General features: G+C 36.8%; 2 protein-coding genes across 2 annotated transcripts; both read right to left on the bottom strand.

Annotated features, from left to right (window-relative positions):
- Positions 1-89: 89 nt before the first annotated feature.
- Positions 90-3014, bottom strand: LOC114533225 (60S ribosomal protein L27a-like). Its single transcript, XM_028554725.1, has 5 exons — positions 2973-3014; positions 2738-2801; positions 2444-2519; positions 699-873; positions 90-244 (listed from the first exon to the last, which is right to left on the bottom strand). The coding sequence occupies exons 1-5, from the start codon at positions 2973-2975 to the stop codon at positions 116-118; spliced, it is 447 nt and encodes a 148-aa protein (XP_028410526.1). The 5' UTR covers positions 2976-3014; the 3' UTR covers positions 90-115.
- Positions 3015-7966: 4952 nt separating this feature from the next.
- Positions 7967-16688, bottom strand: LOC114533242. Its single transcript, XM_028554744.1, has 4 exons — positions 15900-16688; positions 10979-11504; positions 9127-10488; positions 7967-8815 (listed from the first exon to the last, which is right to left on the bottom strand). Exons 1-4 carry the CDS (start codon positions 16686-16688, stop codon positions 8115-8117), a joined length of 3378 nt encoding a protein of 1125 aa, XP_028410545.1. The 3' UTR covers positions 7967-8114.
- Positions 16689-17375: the final 687 nt, after the last annotated feature.

Genomic DNA, 17375 nt, shown 5'->3' with positions numbered 1-17375 from the left:
TTATTAGGTGTCCATGTTCAGTTTAATTGGTTCACAAGAGAAACATAGCGTGGGTACTTAATATGTATAGCAAACAAAACACACAGTAAAATATTCAAATGATTATTTATTAGAGCTATGCAACAAGCACACAGGCCCCGCCAACTTTCTTAATCTTCTCCTCTGCTGTGCGGCTGAAGAACTTTGCTTTTACAATGACTGGTTGTTTCGGGAGCAAGCCCTTACCAAGTACTTTGTAGTAGCCCTAAAAAAATTAATTGTGGTAGCCTGTTATTTCAAAGCACTTCAATCAGACAAACCGAGTTTGAATTAAAAACCCTTATCTGTTTAAGCACCATTACCATGATGCAAAGGAATACCACATAGAACAACTTAACACTTAAAAACTACTAGTATTTTAACCTAGTATGTCCCTTGTCAGAAATTATTCACGCCAGTCAGTTGCACAAGGCTGTGAGGCAAAGTTACATCAGTGTTACTCTATGTGCTTACGTTTCTACTTTAATTATGGCGTTTCTGTTTATGACCTATTGTTCTAGTGTGTCAAATGTGAGGAAGAAACTTGAAAATTAATTTCTGCATGCAATATTGGAATTGGACTAAATACAAAAGGCTTGGTCTGAACATTTTTGACAAAAAGGTTAGGGTTATAGTATGTTATTACACAACAATTAAAATTTTGATCACAGTACACTTACAGCTCTGACTACATCAATCACTGGGGCAGGGCCATCTGTTTTCTTTTTATAATTCTCTCTTGTTTGTTCGCTCACTAAAGACCATAGTTTATCCAAGTTTATTGTCGGACAATGATACTTATTTCTGGTCAAGTGAAAATATCTCATTCCAACTTTTCCAAAATAACCAGGATGGCTATAAATAAAAAATATCAATCATAATCCTGAAGGACTAGTTGTAAGATTTCAAATGCATTACAAAAACATTCAAGTTGAGTACCCCAATTAAACATGTACTAGATTATTTTTAACATATGGAATGCCACTTCACTATAGTTTAATTTAGGTGCAGGGCATGCAGCCCACTTTTTCTGAGGAAATAGACCAAAGACTATCAAAAGAAAGCTAAACTTTAAAAAAAATTGGATCAAATGCTTGGATTTCCTTGAGCAAAAATTACAGCCCTATCATTTGCTAAAATATAATATAACTAAAAATGAAAATACTCTTACATTGATTATAGTAAAATACAATAGCAGGGCAAATCTAATTTATACTTAAGTTATATATATGTAGCCATTACAATATCAAGCTGATCTGGGTAAAAAATGAACCAATCAGAAGGCAGATCTTCGACAAAACTGAATTATCATTTCCTTTAATGCATATGAATTCAACACTCAAAAGTATCAAGCAATTTTATCATATTGTAGCGCCCTGTCACCGAATAACTTGGCGCATATTATTGGTTTCCGGACGGCGCGCAAGGAACTTTTAATAACAATATTTGTATAATTCTTTTAGGATGTAACCTCGCCTAGATTATAAGTTTATAACTCTGTTAGGAAATAGACTCGCCTAGTTTAATCTTTACGCCGCAAATATTATTTACCTTATATTTCCTCTTGGCAGCAACACTTGTACATATTTATAGCTCATTATCACTTCTTGCTTAACACTCCTTAATTAGCTTAACACTAATCCTAATTGCTTTTCCGCCTCGCCTTTACTAACGATAGTATAAAATAACTTGTAACATTTGTGTAAGCATACAGTCTCGCTTTACGCTCTCAAGAGAACATCTCTTCAAACTATTGATTGTATCAACGAATTTCTATGTGAAATAAATTATATGATATCGAAATTACATTAGCGTCCTGAGTATTTTATATCAATTCGCACGGCAACAAGTCACATACAGATACTCACGCTAAAATATTTATGTGAAACCCCTTTTATTTTTTCTTAACTGTAAATTAGAATTTAAAATTTTCACCCTTTAATATATTATTAGTTAGAAGAATGGGGACAAATAACACAGGTGCATGATAACTCAGTTTTGTCAAGACGCTTTATGACATCATGATCTCAAATGAGCTGGATGTTTATGCTTCATTGGCAACCCTTTGCTGTGAGGGTTTCCATCCAATGAAAATGCTTTTAGGTTGACTTTAATTACATGCAAGCACTCACAGCAAGTGAATTTTGAATGAGTAGAAAAAAGCGCCTTAAAGGGGGTATTCATTTAGTATGCAAATTTAGTAAAAATGCATGTTCCGTTGCTGCTTTTTGTTTCTCTTGCTGGAATACCTAAGAGTGATACTTAGTCTATAACATACACAAACTGTCCACATATTTAATACCATATTGGTTTGATTGGAATCAAATCTATCCTCAACACCTACACATTAATGAATGATCCCTCAACAAATTGGTTATAGCACTGCACAAGGAGTCATAAGGACACAACTGATCTTGGAACTTACTATTTATCAAAGTTGATTCGGTGATGTGTCAGACCACCAGCATTACCTCGACCACCAGGATGTTTTCTATGTTTACCTGACAGAAAAATAAAACCCAATCATAATTTGTTTGAATACAACTGCTGCAATACCTTCAATATATCAATACATCACCTTCAAAATGGTAAAATAGAAATGTTAAATGTAAAATATCAAATACATAAAGTAGTTAGTAAACTACTAAACTTGTCACGAGCTATCATAGTTACTATCTATGAAGAGAAAATGAAGGATATTAAGGATAATACAACGTACCAACACGTCCATGACCGTGGCTTACATGTCCTCGAAGCTTTCTTGTTTTCTTCAGTCGAGCAGTCTTTGTTGATGGAAAAAATATATATAAATTATCTCATAAAATTAGGCATACATTTCAAGATAACAACCTCGGATATTACAATACAGATAAGAAACAACTAAAATTTCAGATGGCACAAATTTGGTCGGGATAATGAAGGATTTAAAACGAGATATAATTTCGAAAACTCACCATCTTACCAAGGTAATAAAAGAGAAAGATGACTTAGTAACCGCGCCTTTTTACCGATTGAATGCAGGTTCAAGTTTGGTCAGCGGACAGGTTAGGGCCGAGATAAACGTGGTGTAGTATCTCTTATTCCGCGAGAATTATCTGTAGTTTTTAGTGCAAAGTTTGAGAAACTTTGCAGTATTGTGATGAGTGGCGAAAATTCAAACAAACAGTAAGTCAGTCAGTTAATCAGTCAGGTTTTGTTTTAAAGGGATTTTGTTAAAATAGTTTATGACGTCACTCTTGTTCGAACGTTTGATGTATGTATTTTAGTACCTCGTGTTCATGTTCTTGTTCTGTTGTCGATTCAGTGATTTTGTCACGATATTTTACCTAATAAATATATTCATATTCCTCGCAATAATGTGAATCCACTAAATTCATCAGGTTATGGGCCCAGTGGGCTGAGGTATGAAGAACTCTAGGAGTATTGTGTTGTGATAAATTTGACCGTAAAAGCGTGTATTTTTTAACTTAAACTGTGGTATGATCGTGGCGTAACAAATATGGCGGAATCAAAAACTGTGACGGTCGTTCCGTTGAATGGGTCGAATTATGGGACTTGGAAAGTCCAATGTCGTATGGCTCTCGTGAAAGACGGGCTGTGGAGCATTGTTTCTGGGACTGAGACAGCTCCTGCTTCATCAGAAGCTGATGCATTGGCGAAGTTTAATGGCCGAAGAGATAAAGCACTGGCGATTATTGTGCTTTCGGTTGATCCTTCGCTTTTATATTTGCTCGGAGATCCTGAAGACCCTGTAGCTGTATGGAAGAAATTGTCTGACCAATTTCAAAAGAAATCGTGGGCTAACAAACTGTCTTTGAGACGGCGTTTAAACAATTTAAGGCTGAAAGACGGTAGTCCAATGTCCGGTCATATAAAATCGATGACGGAAATTTTTAACGAGTTAGCAGTGATTGGCGCACCAATGGAAGATGAGGACAAAGTTGTGACATTGTTAGCAAGTCTTCCTGAATCGTATAATATGCTTGTAACAGCCCTAGAAGCAAGCACCGAAGTTCCAATAATGGAAATTGTAACTGAACGTTTACTTTATGAAGAAAAGAAATTAGGCGAACGAGAAAAGTCACCGAAAAGCTCGCGTAGACAACTGATGATGGCCCAGGGCCAGGGCTTAAAGACTGATAAAAAGTCTATTAAGTGCCATCACTGTGGGAAACTAGGGCACATTAGGCGTTTCTGCAAAGAATTGACTAAAGAAAAACATGAAAAAAATGGGAAAGATGGTAAAGACTCAAAGCAACGCTGGAACAAAGGAAACCAAGCTGAACAATCAAATTCTGGTAAGGAAAGTTTAGGATTTGTTATGCAAAGTTTAGCTGCCAGTGCATGTGGAATTAATAGTGAATCATGGATTGTTGACTCTGGTGCAACATGCCACATGTGCAACAACTTGGGTCTGCTTGAAGAGTTTGTGGAATTTGAGGAACCTGTGGATGTTATGCTCGGAGATGGTAAGATCTTAAAAGCACTTGGAAGTGGAGTTGTAACAGTGAACTGTAACCTTGCAAATGGTAGTCAGCAAGAATGCAAACTCTACAATGTACTTCTGGTTCCAAAACTTAGCTATAATCTACTAAGTGTATCAAAAGTAACTGAAGCTGGAAAATCAGTTAGCTTTGAGGAAGCCAAATGCAACATTTCTTGTAGCAATGAAAAGGTTATTGCTAGTGCCAAAAAGGTTGGATCTTTGTATTATTTGGATTTTCAACCTATTTTGCAATGTTCAAATGCTGTTGTGAACGAAGAAACTGAACTCTCAAATGAAATGTTATGGCATCAACGCTATGGACACTTAGGAGCCCCAAGTTTAAAGAAATTGTCCAATGACAAATTAGTAGACGGTTTTAACTTTGACGCAAAGAACGATTTAGAATTCTGTGATGCATGTACCCAAGGAAAATTGCATCGTTGTACATTTCCAAATTCTGGTGCAAAGCGAGCGAAAGAGCCACTTGGTATTGTGCACAGTGATGTCTGTGGTAAGATAAATACCAAATCCTGTGGTGGTGCTGAATACTTTCTAACCTTCACCGATGATAAAACCCGTTATGTGTGGGTGTATCCACTGAAGCAAAAGAGCGAAGTTTTCACTCGTTTCTTGGAATGGAAAGCAGTTGCAGAAAAATCGAGTGGCTATAAGTTGAAAATCTCAGAACTGACAATGGTGGTGAATTCACTTCAACTGAATTTGAGAACTACCTGAAATCAGAAGGAGTAAAACATGAGTTAACGATACCAAAAACCCCAGAGCAAAATGGTGTTGCTGAGCGTCTCAACAGAACACTTGTTGAAGCTGTCCGAGCTATGCTGATTCAAGCTGAACTGGCTCAGAGGTTTTGGGTTGAAGCTCTTGCAACAGCCGTGTATTTACATAACCGAAGTCCAACAAAAGGAGTGGTCAACATGACTCCGTTTGAAGCCTGGACTGGAGTGAAACCAGACGTCAAACACCTACGAATCTTTGGATGCACTGTGTATGCACACATTCCAAAAGATGAGAGGAAGAAGCTTGATCCAAAAGCAAAGAAATGTGTATTTCTTGGGTATGGAACAGAAACCAAGGGATATCGCTTGTATGATCCTGTGAGTTCAAGAGTTATTTATAGTCGTGATGTAAAATTCAATGAAAGAGAATTTGGCAGTAATAAAGAGCTTCAAGAGAATGAAACTTGTGATGAACTTGTAACTCTCGAACTGTCAGATGACAATAATGTTGAGGATGATCAAGCAGCTGATATTGAGATTAACCAACGCCATCCAGCACGAGAAAGGCGTCCACCTGATCGTTTTGGTGAATGGGTAACTATTGCTAATGAAGATGATGTTGAGCCTACGACAGTTAGTGAAGCATTACATGGTCCACATGCAGAACAGTGGCGAAAAGCTATGCAACAAGAGATTAATTCACTTCAAGAGCATGATGTGTATGAGCTCATAGAACTGCCTAAAGGACGGAGAGTAGTTGGATGCAAGTGGGTATACAAATTGAAACGTAATGCTGATGGTTCAATTGAGAGATATAAAGCAAGACTTGTTGCCCAAGGTTTTTCTCAGAGATATGGAGTAGACTACGACGAGACATTCTCCCCAGTTGTGCGTTTCGAATCGATCCGGACAGTCATTGCATTATCTGTTCAGAGAGGTTTGAAGTTGCACCAAATGGATGTAACGGCTGCCTTCCTGAATGGAGAATTAGAAGATGAAGTATATATGAAACAACCGGAAGGGTTTGAAGTTAAACGGAAAGAGCACTTAGTCTGTAAGCTCAACAAAAGCTTATATGGTCTAAAGCAATCATCCAGATGCTGGAATTCGGTATTGGATGAACATTTAAAATCAATTGGTTTTATCCAAACAGAAAGTGATCCTTGTATTTACGTGAAAGAAGAGGACGGTGATACTTTCATTGTTGCGATTCACGTGGATGACATCATTCTTGCTGGTAAAACTGATGAAAAGATCGCTAAAGTCAAAGAAAGCATTGCGAAAAGATTTCAAGTGAAAGACATGGGAAAACTTAATTATATTCTTGGTCTACAAGTAGTTCAAGAGAACGGTAAAGTGTGGATTGGCCAGCCTAGCTACACGGAGAGTATTTTAAAGAAATTCGGAATGGAGAACTGTAAATCTGTCGAGACTCCTGTTGATATGAGTTCAAAGCTTGTTAAAGCAACGAAAGATGGTGAACTGTGTAACAAAGAAGAATATCAGTCAGCAGTTGGTAGTTTGTTATACTTGTCATCTGCAACGCGACCTGATATAACATTTGCGGTTAACAATGTTGCAAAATTCACCGCGAACCCAACAAAAGAGCATTGGATGGCCGTGAAGCGTATTTTCCGGTATCTGTCAGGAACGGTGAATTATGGACTACATTACTCAGAACATGCTAGTCGAGATTGTGTCGGTTTTTCGGACGCGGATTGGGCAGGCGATTTAAACGACCGAAAGTCAACTTCTGGTTATACATTCCAGATGAGCGGAGCTTCTATTAGTTGGAGAAGCAAGAAGCAAACATGCGTAGCTTTGTCAACGGCTGAAGCCGAATACATTGCATTGTCTGCTACTACTCAAGAAGCATTGTGGATAAGACAATTGTTGGACAATCTTGGCATAGATGTTAAGAACCCATTAACCATTTATGAGGACAATCAATCAGCTATTGCCATGTCCAAGAACCCACAATTCCATGGGCGATCCAAACACATAGACATAAAATATCATTTTGTACGAGACCAAGTAGAGAAGAAAACAATTACTGTTCTCTACTGTCCAACAAACAGCATGTTAGCCGATTTATTTACTAAGGGTATTCCAAAGGAACAATTTAAGAAACTGCGTAAACTAACAGGCGTTACAGTTAAACCTAATTAAAAGGAAAAACATTCGAACTGCGATTGAGAAGGAGTGTTAAAATAGTTTATGACGTCACTCTTGTTCGAACGTTTGATGTATGTATTTTAGTACCTCGTGTTCATGTTCTTGTTCTGTTGTCGATTCAGTGATTTTGTCACGATATTTTACCTAATAAATATATTCATATTCCTCGCAATAATGTGAATCCACTAAATTCATCAGATTTGCGAAGAATTACTCCCCGGAACACCCGATTTTTTCTTATACGTCGTAACTGCGCATGTGCCGTCAAGACTTGAACATTATTCACGATGTAAAGAAACGAGAAGCGACGAACATTGCTTCAAAACATTCCGGGCGTAAAAATCGAACAATTCTTTAAGAATCCACGCAATTTATCAACTTATGTTATGAATTACGAGCATACAATTCAACACAAATATAATTTGGAAGATTTATTCCATAAATGGAGCTAACTGCTAAGAGGTTACAGTTGAGACAAAAACAAGCAATATTAAATATCAAAAATAAATTTATTATATATATCATATAGTTAATTTTAGAAATTGTGGGACAAACTGGACGGCTAGTTATTGTGAAAGTTGTTATTTTATCTGATAGTAATAGGCCGTAAAAGGAAACTGGAAGTCTGGACCAGGTTAATAAAAATTAAATTTTCCGTCTCGCCACAGTGTATGTCTATCTTCGCTTGATCGGAGATGTTACTGACGTTGGGTAGCTTCTTTTAGCAATTGGAGCAGTTCTAAAACAATAGGAGGACGTGAATCGTCTTGAGGGAAGCTTTTGGCTATCTCTAAAGCCTCTTTAACACACAACATACTCTTTGCAATGGAACAAATTTCAAAATACTTCGTACTCAACTTGACCAATATTTTTATCAAAGCGGGACGATCTTTGGAACTAGCAACATATAGGAGCTCTCTTGCTTCTTCAAAATGCTTCAACGCCTTATCCTGCTCTCCAAGGTTTTCACATATCTCGCCCAGGTAAAAAAGACTGGATACAACACGAGAAACCGTTTTTATAGTTTCAGAATTTTTTCTATCCACATCGAGAGCTTTGGTGCAGCATTCTTTAGCTTTCCTCAAGTCGCCAAGTTCTTTATAAATTGCTCCCATGTTATTCAGGATATCTGATGCGAGAGGTTGCTCGTAATCTGGCCCCAAGGTCATCTCCATTATATCCTTTGCTTCTTGAAAGTACTGAAGTGATTCGTTGAGCTTTTCGGAGCTTTTTAGTGCCTTTCCTAAGTAACTTAGTGTTTCCGAAATCGTAATACAAGGCTTTCCCTGGAAGAGAATCCTTTGCTGTTTCAAAGCATTTTCAAAGCTCTCTACCGCTTTAATTAATTGACCTCGTCCGTAGAAAAAATTTCCCAGGTGCTTGAGACAAAACACTTTACCTGAAAATAAAAAAGTTGACTATGCTCGATCATTATATTAATTAACCAATGTAGGCTAGGCTGGCTGATGTTTGTGAGAAACTACTATGTATCATTTGTTAATGTGGAAAGTCAAAAGAAAAGGAAAAAAATCGATTATATTCAAGATTGCTAGACAAGCATGGCATTTCTAAGGGATTGTTAGGTGGGGGTGGGGGAGCATGAACGAAATGGTCCTAAGTAAGTTTTCCACTTGCGTAATTTAATTTACATCTCTCAAAAGTTAAACTGCATTCCAAGTTGCAAGAAAAATTGTTTTGTGTACGATCTACCTGAGTGCGGGTTATCGCCAAAGAGATGTTGAAGTAATTTCAAACTTCGCTGGAAGAAAGCCAGAGCTTCATCAATTAGATTGCAACGCTTGTAAGCAATGCCTGCAAATACATAGATTTCCGCCAACTTTACGCTGAGGCTATATTCACCAAATACTTTATGACCAAGTCGTAACGCTCGTTCCATATACTTTATTGACCGTTCATGCTGATCAGGTTCGGTTAACGACATGGAAAAGTAAAGGCAAAGATGAATCACATGCATATCTGGGATGTTCGTTAATTTGTTATGCATCTGTTCAACTCTCTCGTAAATTTCAACTGCTGACTTCCTATCTCCACGCTCATGGTAGGTTCTTCCGAGATTAATCATCAAAGCACAGAGGTCAATAGTATACGAGCTTTCGTCATGCTTCTTAATCGCATCTTCTAAAACAATTCTCGCTTTGTCAAGCTTTCCCATGTGTAATAGTATCAACGCTAAGTTATTAGTTGTTATACTCGCGCTTTGATTTGAGTTCTTTTTATTCTGGTAAAACACTCTAAGGGCGTTTTCAAAACATTTAACGCTCTTTTCGCTTTCCCCGAACTCAATATAAATAATTCCTTTAGCGTTAAGGCACAACGAGTAGTCTGGACTATCCTCAGGTTCCAATTCAAACGACTCTAAAGCTTTTGGAAAATTTTGTATTCTAAAATAAAGAACTCCTTTAAGAACGGCAATCGAAGATGGATAAGTTGATTTCTGAAGAGTTCTTGTGTCAATTACACCATCTTTAAAGAATCTCAATGCAAAGGCACGACATCGTTCAGCCATATCATTAGTGATACTTACGAGGCAAACGACAACATTTTCATCGTAATCACGGAAGATAGGGAGAACGGTGGATTGTTCTGTGGTGGTTGTATGCTTAGGAACAGGGGAAAATAGCTCTTTCTGTCCATTATTAGCAAAGTACGTTTTAAGTCTCATTTCGTTGGCAATAGATAGACATACTTTGATGCTAGCGCCCTCGGATTCGCTAATAATTCCTTGATTCTGCAACTCCAAAATAATTTGCCATGACGAGGGAACTCTAATATTAAGGATCAATCCAAGGTCGGCAAGAAGCAAAGAGATAATACGGTAGAACTGTTTCTTAGTATTGAAGAGACCACCTACAGCTGAATATGGCCCGAGGTATGTATAATACGGGTGAAAAGCTCCTAAGTCGTTCATCATTTGTTGAAATCCTCGGATGACGCCTACATCTGAAGTTGATGCGCTTGATTTCATGTTTAATTTTTCAGCTACACATTCATTGTATTCGTCTAGTAGAAGTTGGCTCCCGTAAAGAAATGCGGCCCTCGACATTATATCAGCTGCAAAATAAAAAATCTTTATACCTGCATGCCTAGTTAAATATAGCGTTAAATCGTGATGATAAATATGTCAGTGAGAGGATGCTATCTATATACAATGCTATGCACTCAATACTGAGTGGTTGGGGCAGCTAAGGCCTATACATACGAGTTTTCAAATACGTCACCTCAATAAATAGGATCCCGTCAATTTTTGCTTCACAAAAACAATGAAGAGGTATCGTTCCAGTTATTTATTAGAGTTCCTTGTTGTGGGAGGTTTAAGCAAAAACATTCCATGTTGGCTGATAACAACCCAAGTAAATGTCCATCATGACAAGCCTGTTAGCAAATGACTAGTAACTACGGCAGTCTCTAAATTGTTGACTGATGTCCTTATTAACAGAAACATTTGCATTTGGGACTGTACTCATTGTAGTGAACTCGACGCATTTACTACGTCAGACATTGAATAACTAATACTGGAAGTGAAGCCACAAAAAAATCTTACCTAAATGATAACCTTCTTTTATAGCAATTTCTTCATCTTGCAACTCCGCCATTTGTTTTGGTGTTCTGATCAACTCTAAAGCAGGTTTATTTCCTGTCGCCATTCTTTCTAACGGAGTTTTGGATGCCCACGGCATTGCTCCATCAAATGAAATCCCTCGAGGCGTTTCCGAGTCGTAGAACCAATCGGCATTTGGGTCTGATGACTGAAAATCATTGAGCTGTTCGATCGCCACAGCTGGTAGGATAGTTTCTCCAAGATTTATAACTTTTAAGTGAAGAAAATAACTTAATACTCGGAAGTAGTTTATTTTTTCCCCGATATTTGAGTCGGAGTACAGAATTGCAAATTCCAAGTCTGAAAAAGGCGTTGCTTCCATACGTGCCACCGAGCCGAGGGCAATACATGTGTAGTCACATGGTGGTTTGCCAAGACTATCCTCACACTCTTCAGCTAACATTGATACAAAGCTGATGTACATGTCTTGAATGTCTCGAAAAACCTCATACATCTTTTCTGCATGAACCTAAATATAGATATGAAGTTTTAATATGAATAATATTTCTATTGAAATGTATGGAGCCGGTTTACAGTTATTATAATTATCATATACGTGAAAACTATAATTAGAATCAATTTCATTTACAATTGACACTTCTTTATCTTTCGTTAATTTTAATTATGTAAATACAAACTTGTATTATGCTAATATATGTAAAGATATCATATCTATTCTGCATTATAAATTTCTGTGAAAAAATGAAATGGATCTTTTACGGGCATGCTCAGTTAACGCGAATACATTATACACTCTAATGTATGCTCCGGAGGGAAATAGGGAGTTTTGTTTTCCCAAGAGTCTGAATGTTTCCCGAGACGAAGTCGAGGAAAACATTGAGACTCGAGGGAAAACAAAACTCACTATTTCCCGAGGTGTAGCGAACATTAAGTGTTTTGTTATAAAATTATAGGAACAAAAACATACATGTTACACGACAATTTCATTTCAAAAAACTTTGTTATGACAATTGCAATATGCGGGCAACAATTTTTCACTTGTTTCTCTGGCGGGAAACATTGCATTTATTTAAGGTCATGTGACTACAAATGAACCAATCACATTTAAAATACACAGCACCTATATAACAAACATCTTTAATGCCGGTTCTCCACAATTGTTAGTTGTAACTGATCAAGTTAATCCTCTACAGCTGAATCCGCACAATTGAAAAAAAATTAGGCTAAAAATTTCGTTTGATCAAAAAATTCCGTCTAGGGGAAAACAGCGACAGGGTAAAACGCGCAAAGTTATTATCTTTTTACGAATAGCATAATTAATTTTATAGAACAGTATATGACATCGTTTAAGAATGTTATGACTTTCTGTTTATGTTCTTGTGAAACCGAAAACATTGAGTGACTTTTTTGCTGCCAATGGGTTGCTTCCCACTTACTTTTTTTTCATATGTAGGTATGGAAACCCAATACACAAAATATCCCAATTAACAAAATCTATCTCCCAGGAAAATGAACAAATACATGTTATATCAATCTCAAATATAAGACTATTATATTTAAACAATAACTACAAGGAGTTCCTATCAGAAGGAAAAATTCTTGACGGAAATATTAAGCAAATATCTTCACTTCTGCATGCTTAATTCCAAAAAACTCCAATAAATTTTATGCAGACAAGTCCTCAGTCCTGAAATTTTTTAAAAAACTTCTGAAATGTTCGTGCAAGAAGCTGATTGTGATATTAATGAAACAAAATACTTTAGAAAAGATCAGTGAACAAAATTGACCAAAAAAAAATGAATGAAGAATCAGCAGCAGCACATAATATAATATCTAGCATACATACTTGTCATAATCATAATTTAGTCTTAATCACAGTGGTACAAATATTAATAACAATTTATTACTGGATTTAAAATAAATAACAATTATAAAAACTGATGAGATAAAGCTGAGATTTAAGATTGAACTGACTATGTTTAAAAAAATTGGAGGTTATGGTAGCCAAACAGGCCCAAACTCCCTGATAATGGGATGTTATGGTATAGTCACATTCAATATTTGAAATGTTGAGGAGAAAGTCAATCACGTACGGGCTCCTCGCCCTTATTTTTGTAGTAACTTTGATGAAAACGTCATAAATTTTAAGCATACAATCTGGATTTTCTGAACAAACACTTCGCTTTCATTAGGCATTACTGTCACTTTCTCTTGTCTTATGGTCATTGATGTTTTATCCAGACAAAATTCCCTGACAATGGATGTGTAAAGTACCCCATTTTTGCACCCTTGCTGTCATTCACCATATAAGCCTTTTGAATTTCGCAACTGGGTAGCATTTGGTAGCATTATGTTGGTAGCATAGGATATTTCATTACCTACAAAGAAACTATATAACATTATTTTAATTCCATTTCTACCCCCAAAGGCTGTATTGATATCAGTAGATTACATTGTTTGTCTTAATAGACTGCACTATATGTAGCTGCTTATGGCTACTAATGTAATTCCTATGGGGTAATTATTGATATTTGTAAATTGTATTCACTGTCTTAACCATTGACAGTGTATTCAAAACAGTTCTGTTTGCTACCAATTATCACAATAACTCAATAATCTGATCTTTTTGTGTGCAACCTAGGTTATAGTATGTGTTGTGTCTCGAGGGCTCTACCTGGTCTACCACAAATAAGAAGATCAGACACATGAGACAGGCATTCCAGAATCCAGCAAGGTATTTCCATACGACGGGCTCAAAATATAATGTGCCTCCTCTTCAAAATTGAGACATACTAATATATGTCTGTAATCTGTATGCTTGTCATTGCTTGAGATGTCGCCTTAGCTGGCGAATATGTACTAATATAAAATATTTCATGCCGTTAAAAGCGTGATTAAGGTGGCTCGATACAGTTTTCAAGAATTCCATTGTTCATCACTTTGACACGTTCAAACAACGCATTTTTGTGATTTATTCCAGAGATATTCGGGTTTTTATATATTTTGAATTCTCTACTTTTGAATCGTATTAGTTTTAGTAACAGATCGTCCGTTGCTATGGCAACATACGTGTACAAAATTCACTGCAAAATGACCAATTGCCTCGGATAGTTGGAAAACAAGCGCGGTGACCCCCAATTTTTTTTCGTGCATTATTCTACTTGGAAGAAAAACTAACAATTGGCAAAATATAAAAAAATACTATAATGCCAAATTTTTGAAAAATGTAAAAATGATATTTTTGTCAATAATTTTTTTTGCTATTATAGAATTTTTTTATATTTTGCTAATTGTTAATTTTTCTTCCAAGCAAAATAATGCACGAAAAAAAATTGGGGGTCACCGTGCTTGTTTTCCAACTATCCGATGCAATTGGTGATTTTGGAGTGAATTTTGTACACGTATGTTGCCATAGCAACGGACGATTTGTTACTAAAACTAATACGATTCAAAAGTAGAAACATCAAGATATATAAAAAACCCGAATATCTCTTGAATAAATCACAAAAATGCGTTGTTTGAACGTGTCAAAGTGATGAACGATGGAATTTTTGAAACCTGTATCGAGCTACCTTAAGTAATAACACATTACTCACCTCCTGATTTAACAACGAACCATCTCACAGCAGTAAATAAGAAGATGAATTACAAAAATCATCTGAAAATTTTCTTCGTTAAAACAACAAAACAAAGCTCGCTACCTCGGGCTCGCATTTGTAGCATATGACTTGCATGTAAATCGAGTATATATGTAATTCTCGATATATCTCAAACCTTGTTTAAGGTTCACGCACGCCGCACGGCAAGCGCTTTTTCGCGTTTTACTCCTTTTTCCGCGTTTTACCCTCTTTTTCCGCGTTTTGCCCTCCTTTCCGCGTTTTACTTTTTTTTTCTCCGCGTTTTACCCTCTTTTCCGCGTTTACCTTGTTTTTCGCTTCCGCGTTTCACCTTTTGCTGTTTCCGCAATTCCGCTTCCGCGTTTTGCCCTTACCCGTTGGTTTCAACAAACTTTACATGCTTTAGTTCCGAACCATATTTGGAAATTGACAAGTGGGCGGAGAAATTGCGATTTACGTTAGGAAGTTGAAAACAAATTTCCGAACTTCGATTTGAAATTCGGAAATTCATTTTGTGTACGGGAGACATCACGGCCAAGCGGTTTCGATTCAAACCAGAAAAATAATAATATACCTATGGAATGAACGGAGTTCTACGTCCCCGTTTGGAAAAGGCTTATTCTTAACAAAAAAATTCAAATATTGTAAATCATTCGCCGTAACGAACTTATCGGCATGAACCTATTAACTTTCAATTATCGTAAATCATTTCGTTAATGAAAATCGTTTACCCAAAAACGGGAGGAAATGATATCCGCGCTGTGACAACGGATGCGAATATACTGAATACGGTATACTGAAACAAATTCGTTCAACACATTTACTTGGTATTGCAATAAAGCTTGAGCGCCTAAAGACAGCGCCTTTTCGCCATTGAACATTATTTCCAATTCGCTCCCTGCTATCAACTTTAATTGACCGTAACGAAAAAGATGGCGGCATGTCCAAAATTTAAAATGTACATTCGCCATATTTTTTGTTATGGTCAATTGCACTCGCGTTTTAAATTTATTTTCTTTCAATGTTTTGTAAATCATGGTTGACTCTTTAACATCTAGTTGGGCGCGAAAACAATCCAGCCATTGTAATAATTCGTCGTCAGACGTAGTTTTTTTCTTCGACATGTTTGCTAGAAATGGCGAAATGAATTTCCGAATTTCAAATCGAAGTTCGGAAATTTGGTTTGAACTTTCTAACGTAATTCGCAATTTCCGCGGCCACTTTTCAATTTCCAAATATGGTTCGGAACTAAAGCGTGTAAAGTTTGTTCAAACCGATTGTAATACCTCATAATCTTGTTCAGCTTCACGAGTATGGTCGCGATCAATTTCATCAATCCGTTCTTTGAATATTCTCCGTTCACGAGCAATCCACTGCTTATGAAAATCAATCTCACTACGAATCTTGTTTTTGTTGATTTTACCATCATCTTTTGCAAATGCGTACAAAAATTCGCAATACGTTTCAACAATTCTTTCGAGTATTTGGTCTTCATCTATTTCGTGGTTCAGAGATCTCGATCTTACGAGAGCAGCGTTGAAAAGGGCGTCGGCCTTTCCAAAATCAGCGCCATTGACGGTTGTCATGGCCTTATCCAAGTACCATTCACCTAGTTTGAGAAGAGGAGGTATTTGCTTTGACAGATCTTTTCCTGCGGCTTTGATTGTCTGGACTACAGCAGAAACATCGTCTTCAAATAAATTTTTGGCGACCCATTTGGCTTCTCGCAAATACATCTCTGATTTGGCAACGCCAACGGATTCTATCTCACTGAACTCAGCATATTTCCGGCTTAACTTGAGTAATACAACTAACATTAGCCAATTTTTATATAAACCTCCAACTTTCGCATAGTCCTTCGCTTTGTTTAAATTCTTTAAAGCTTCATCTTGCTCTCCGAGTGCTTCACAAGCCAAGCTTAATCTATAAAGATTACCAACAACACGACCAAATGTATCTTTATTCACTGAAATATTTCTGTCGATCTTAACAGCTTCGGTGTAGAACTCTTTAGCCTCTCTGATGTTGTCAAGGTTTTGTCCAGCGTCTTCCAGTGCATTAACTTCTTCTAACATTTTAGATGAACGTGCGGACTTAATCGTCGCCATACAAGCTCGGTGGTTGTTTTAAAATATCGATTTTTGTCCCTTATTCTTGGTAGCTCTCCGTTGAAAGTTAAATCAACAAAGCTACTTTACGAAATTTTTTCATTCATGTATATGAACGCCTTCTACTATCGCTTTGCATGTTTTGGGGAAATGCGTTTGATTTTGATGCTGACGAAATGAAATGGTGTGATTTGAAAATGAAATTGAGCCATTGTGACACAGACAAGAGATGTTTTCAAAATACTGGGAATATTTCCGGGAAGCTTGAGAAGGTAACATGCAAGAATTTCGTTTTCAGTTTGCGGAATCAGGACCGATTTTGTTGTTGCCTGTAAAGCAATCCGATCGAATGATTTCGTATATTTCAGTGGGATCGGAAAACCCGTAAATTATGAGGGAATGCTATCAACGTGATCTGGAAGGGGCCTGGAATTGTAAAACACGACTCGTTTTTGTAAGTGGACTAGTTTTTGTTTCGTAAGTGGACTAGTTTTTTATAGCCCCGACTGAGCTGATTTGGAACCTTTTCAAGGGTGGTGGGGCTAGAACGATAATCAGGGGGGGGTGTTTATTCATATATTCTGCGCAGCGAATTTCTCAGTATATAGTAATAATAATAATAATAATAATAAAAGTATTTCTATAGCGCACAAC

The sequence above is a fragment of the Dendronephthya gigantea genome, unplaced genomic scaffold (assembly GCF_004324835.1).
Source record: "Dendronephthya gigantea isolate DGI-Jeju-01 unplaced genomic scaffold, DenGig_1.0 000088F, whole genome shotgun sequence".
In the NCBI taxonomy this organism is placed as follows: Eukaryota; Metazoa; Cnidaria; class Anthozoa; order Malacalcyonacea; family Nephtheidae; genus Dendronephthya; species Dendronephthya gigantea.
This window is presented reverse-complemented; position numbering and strand designations above follow the sequence as displayed.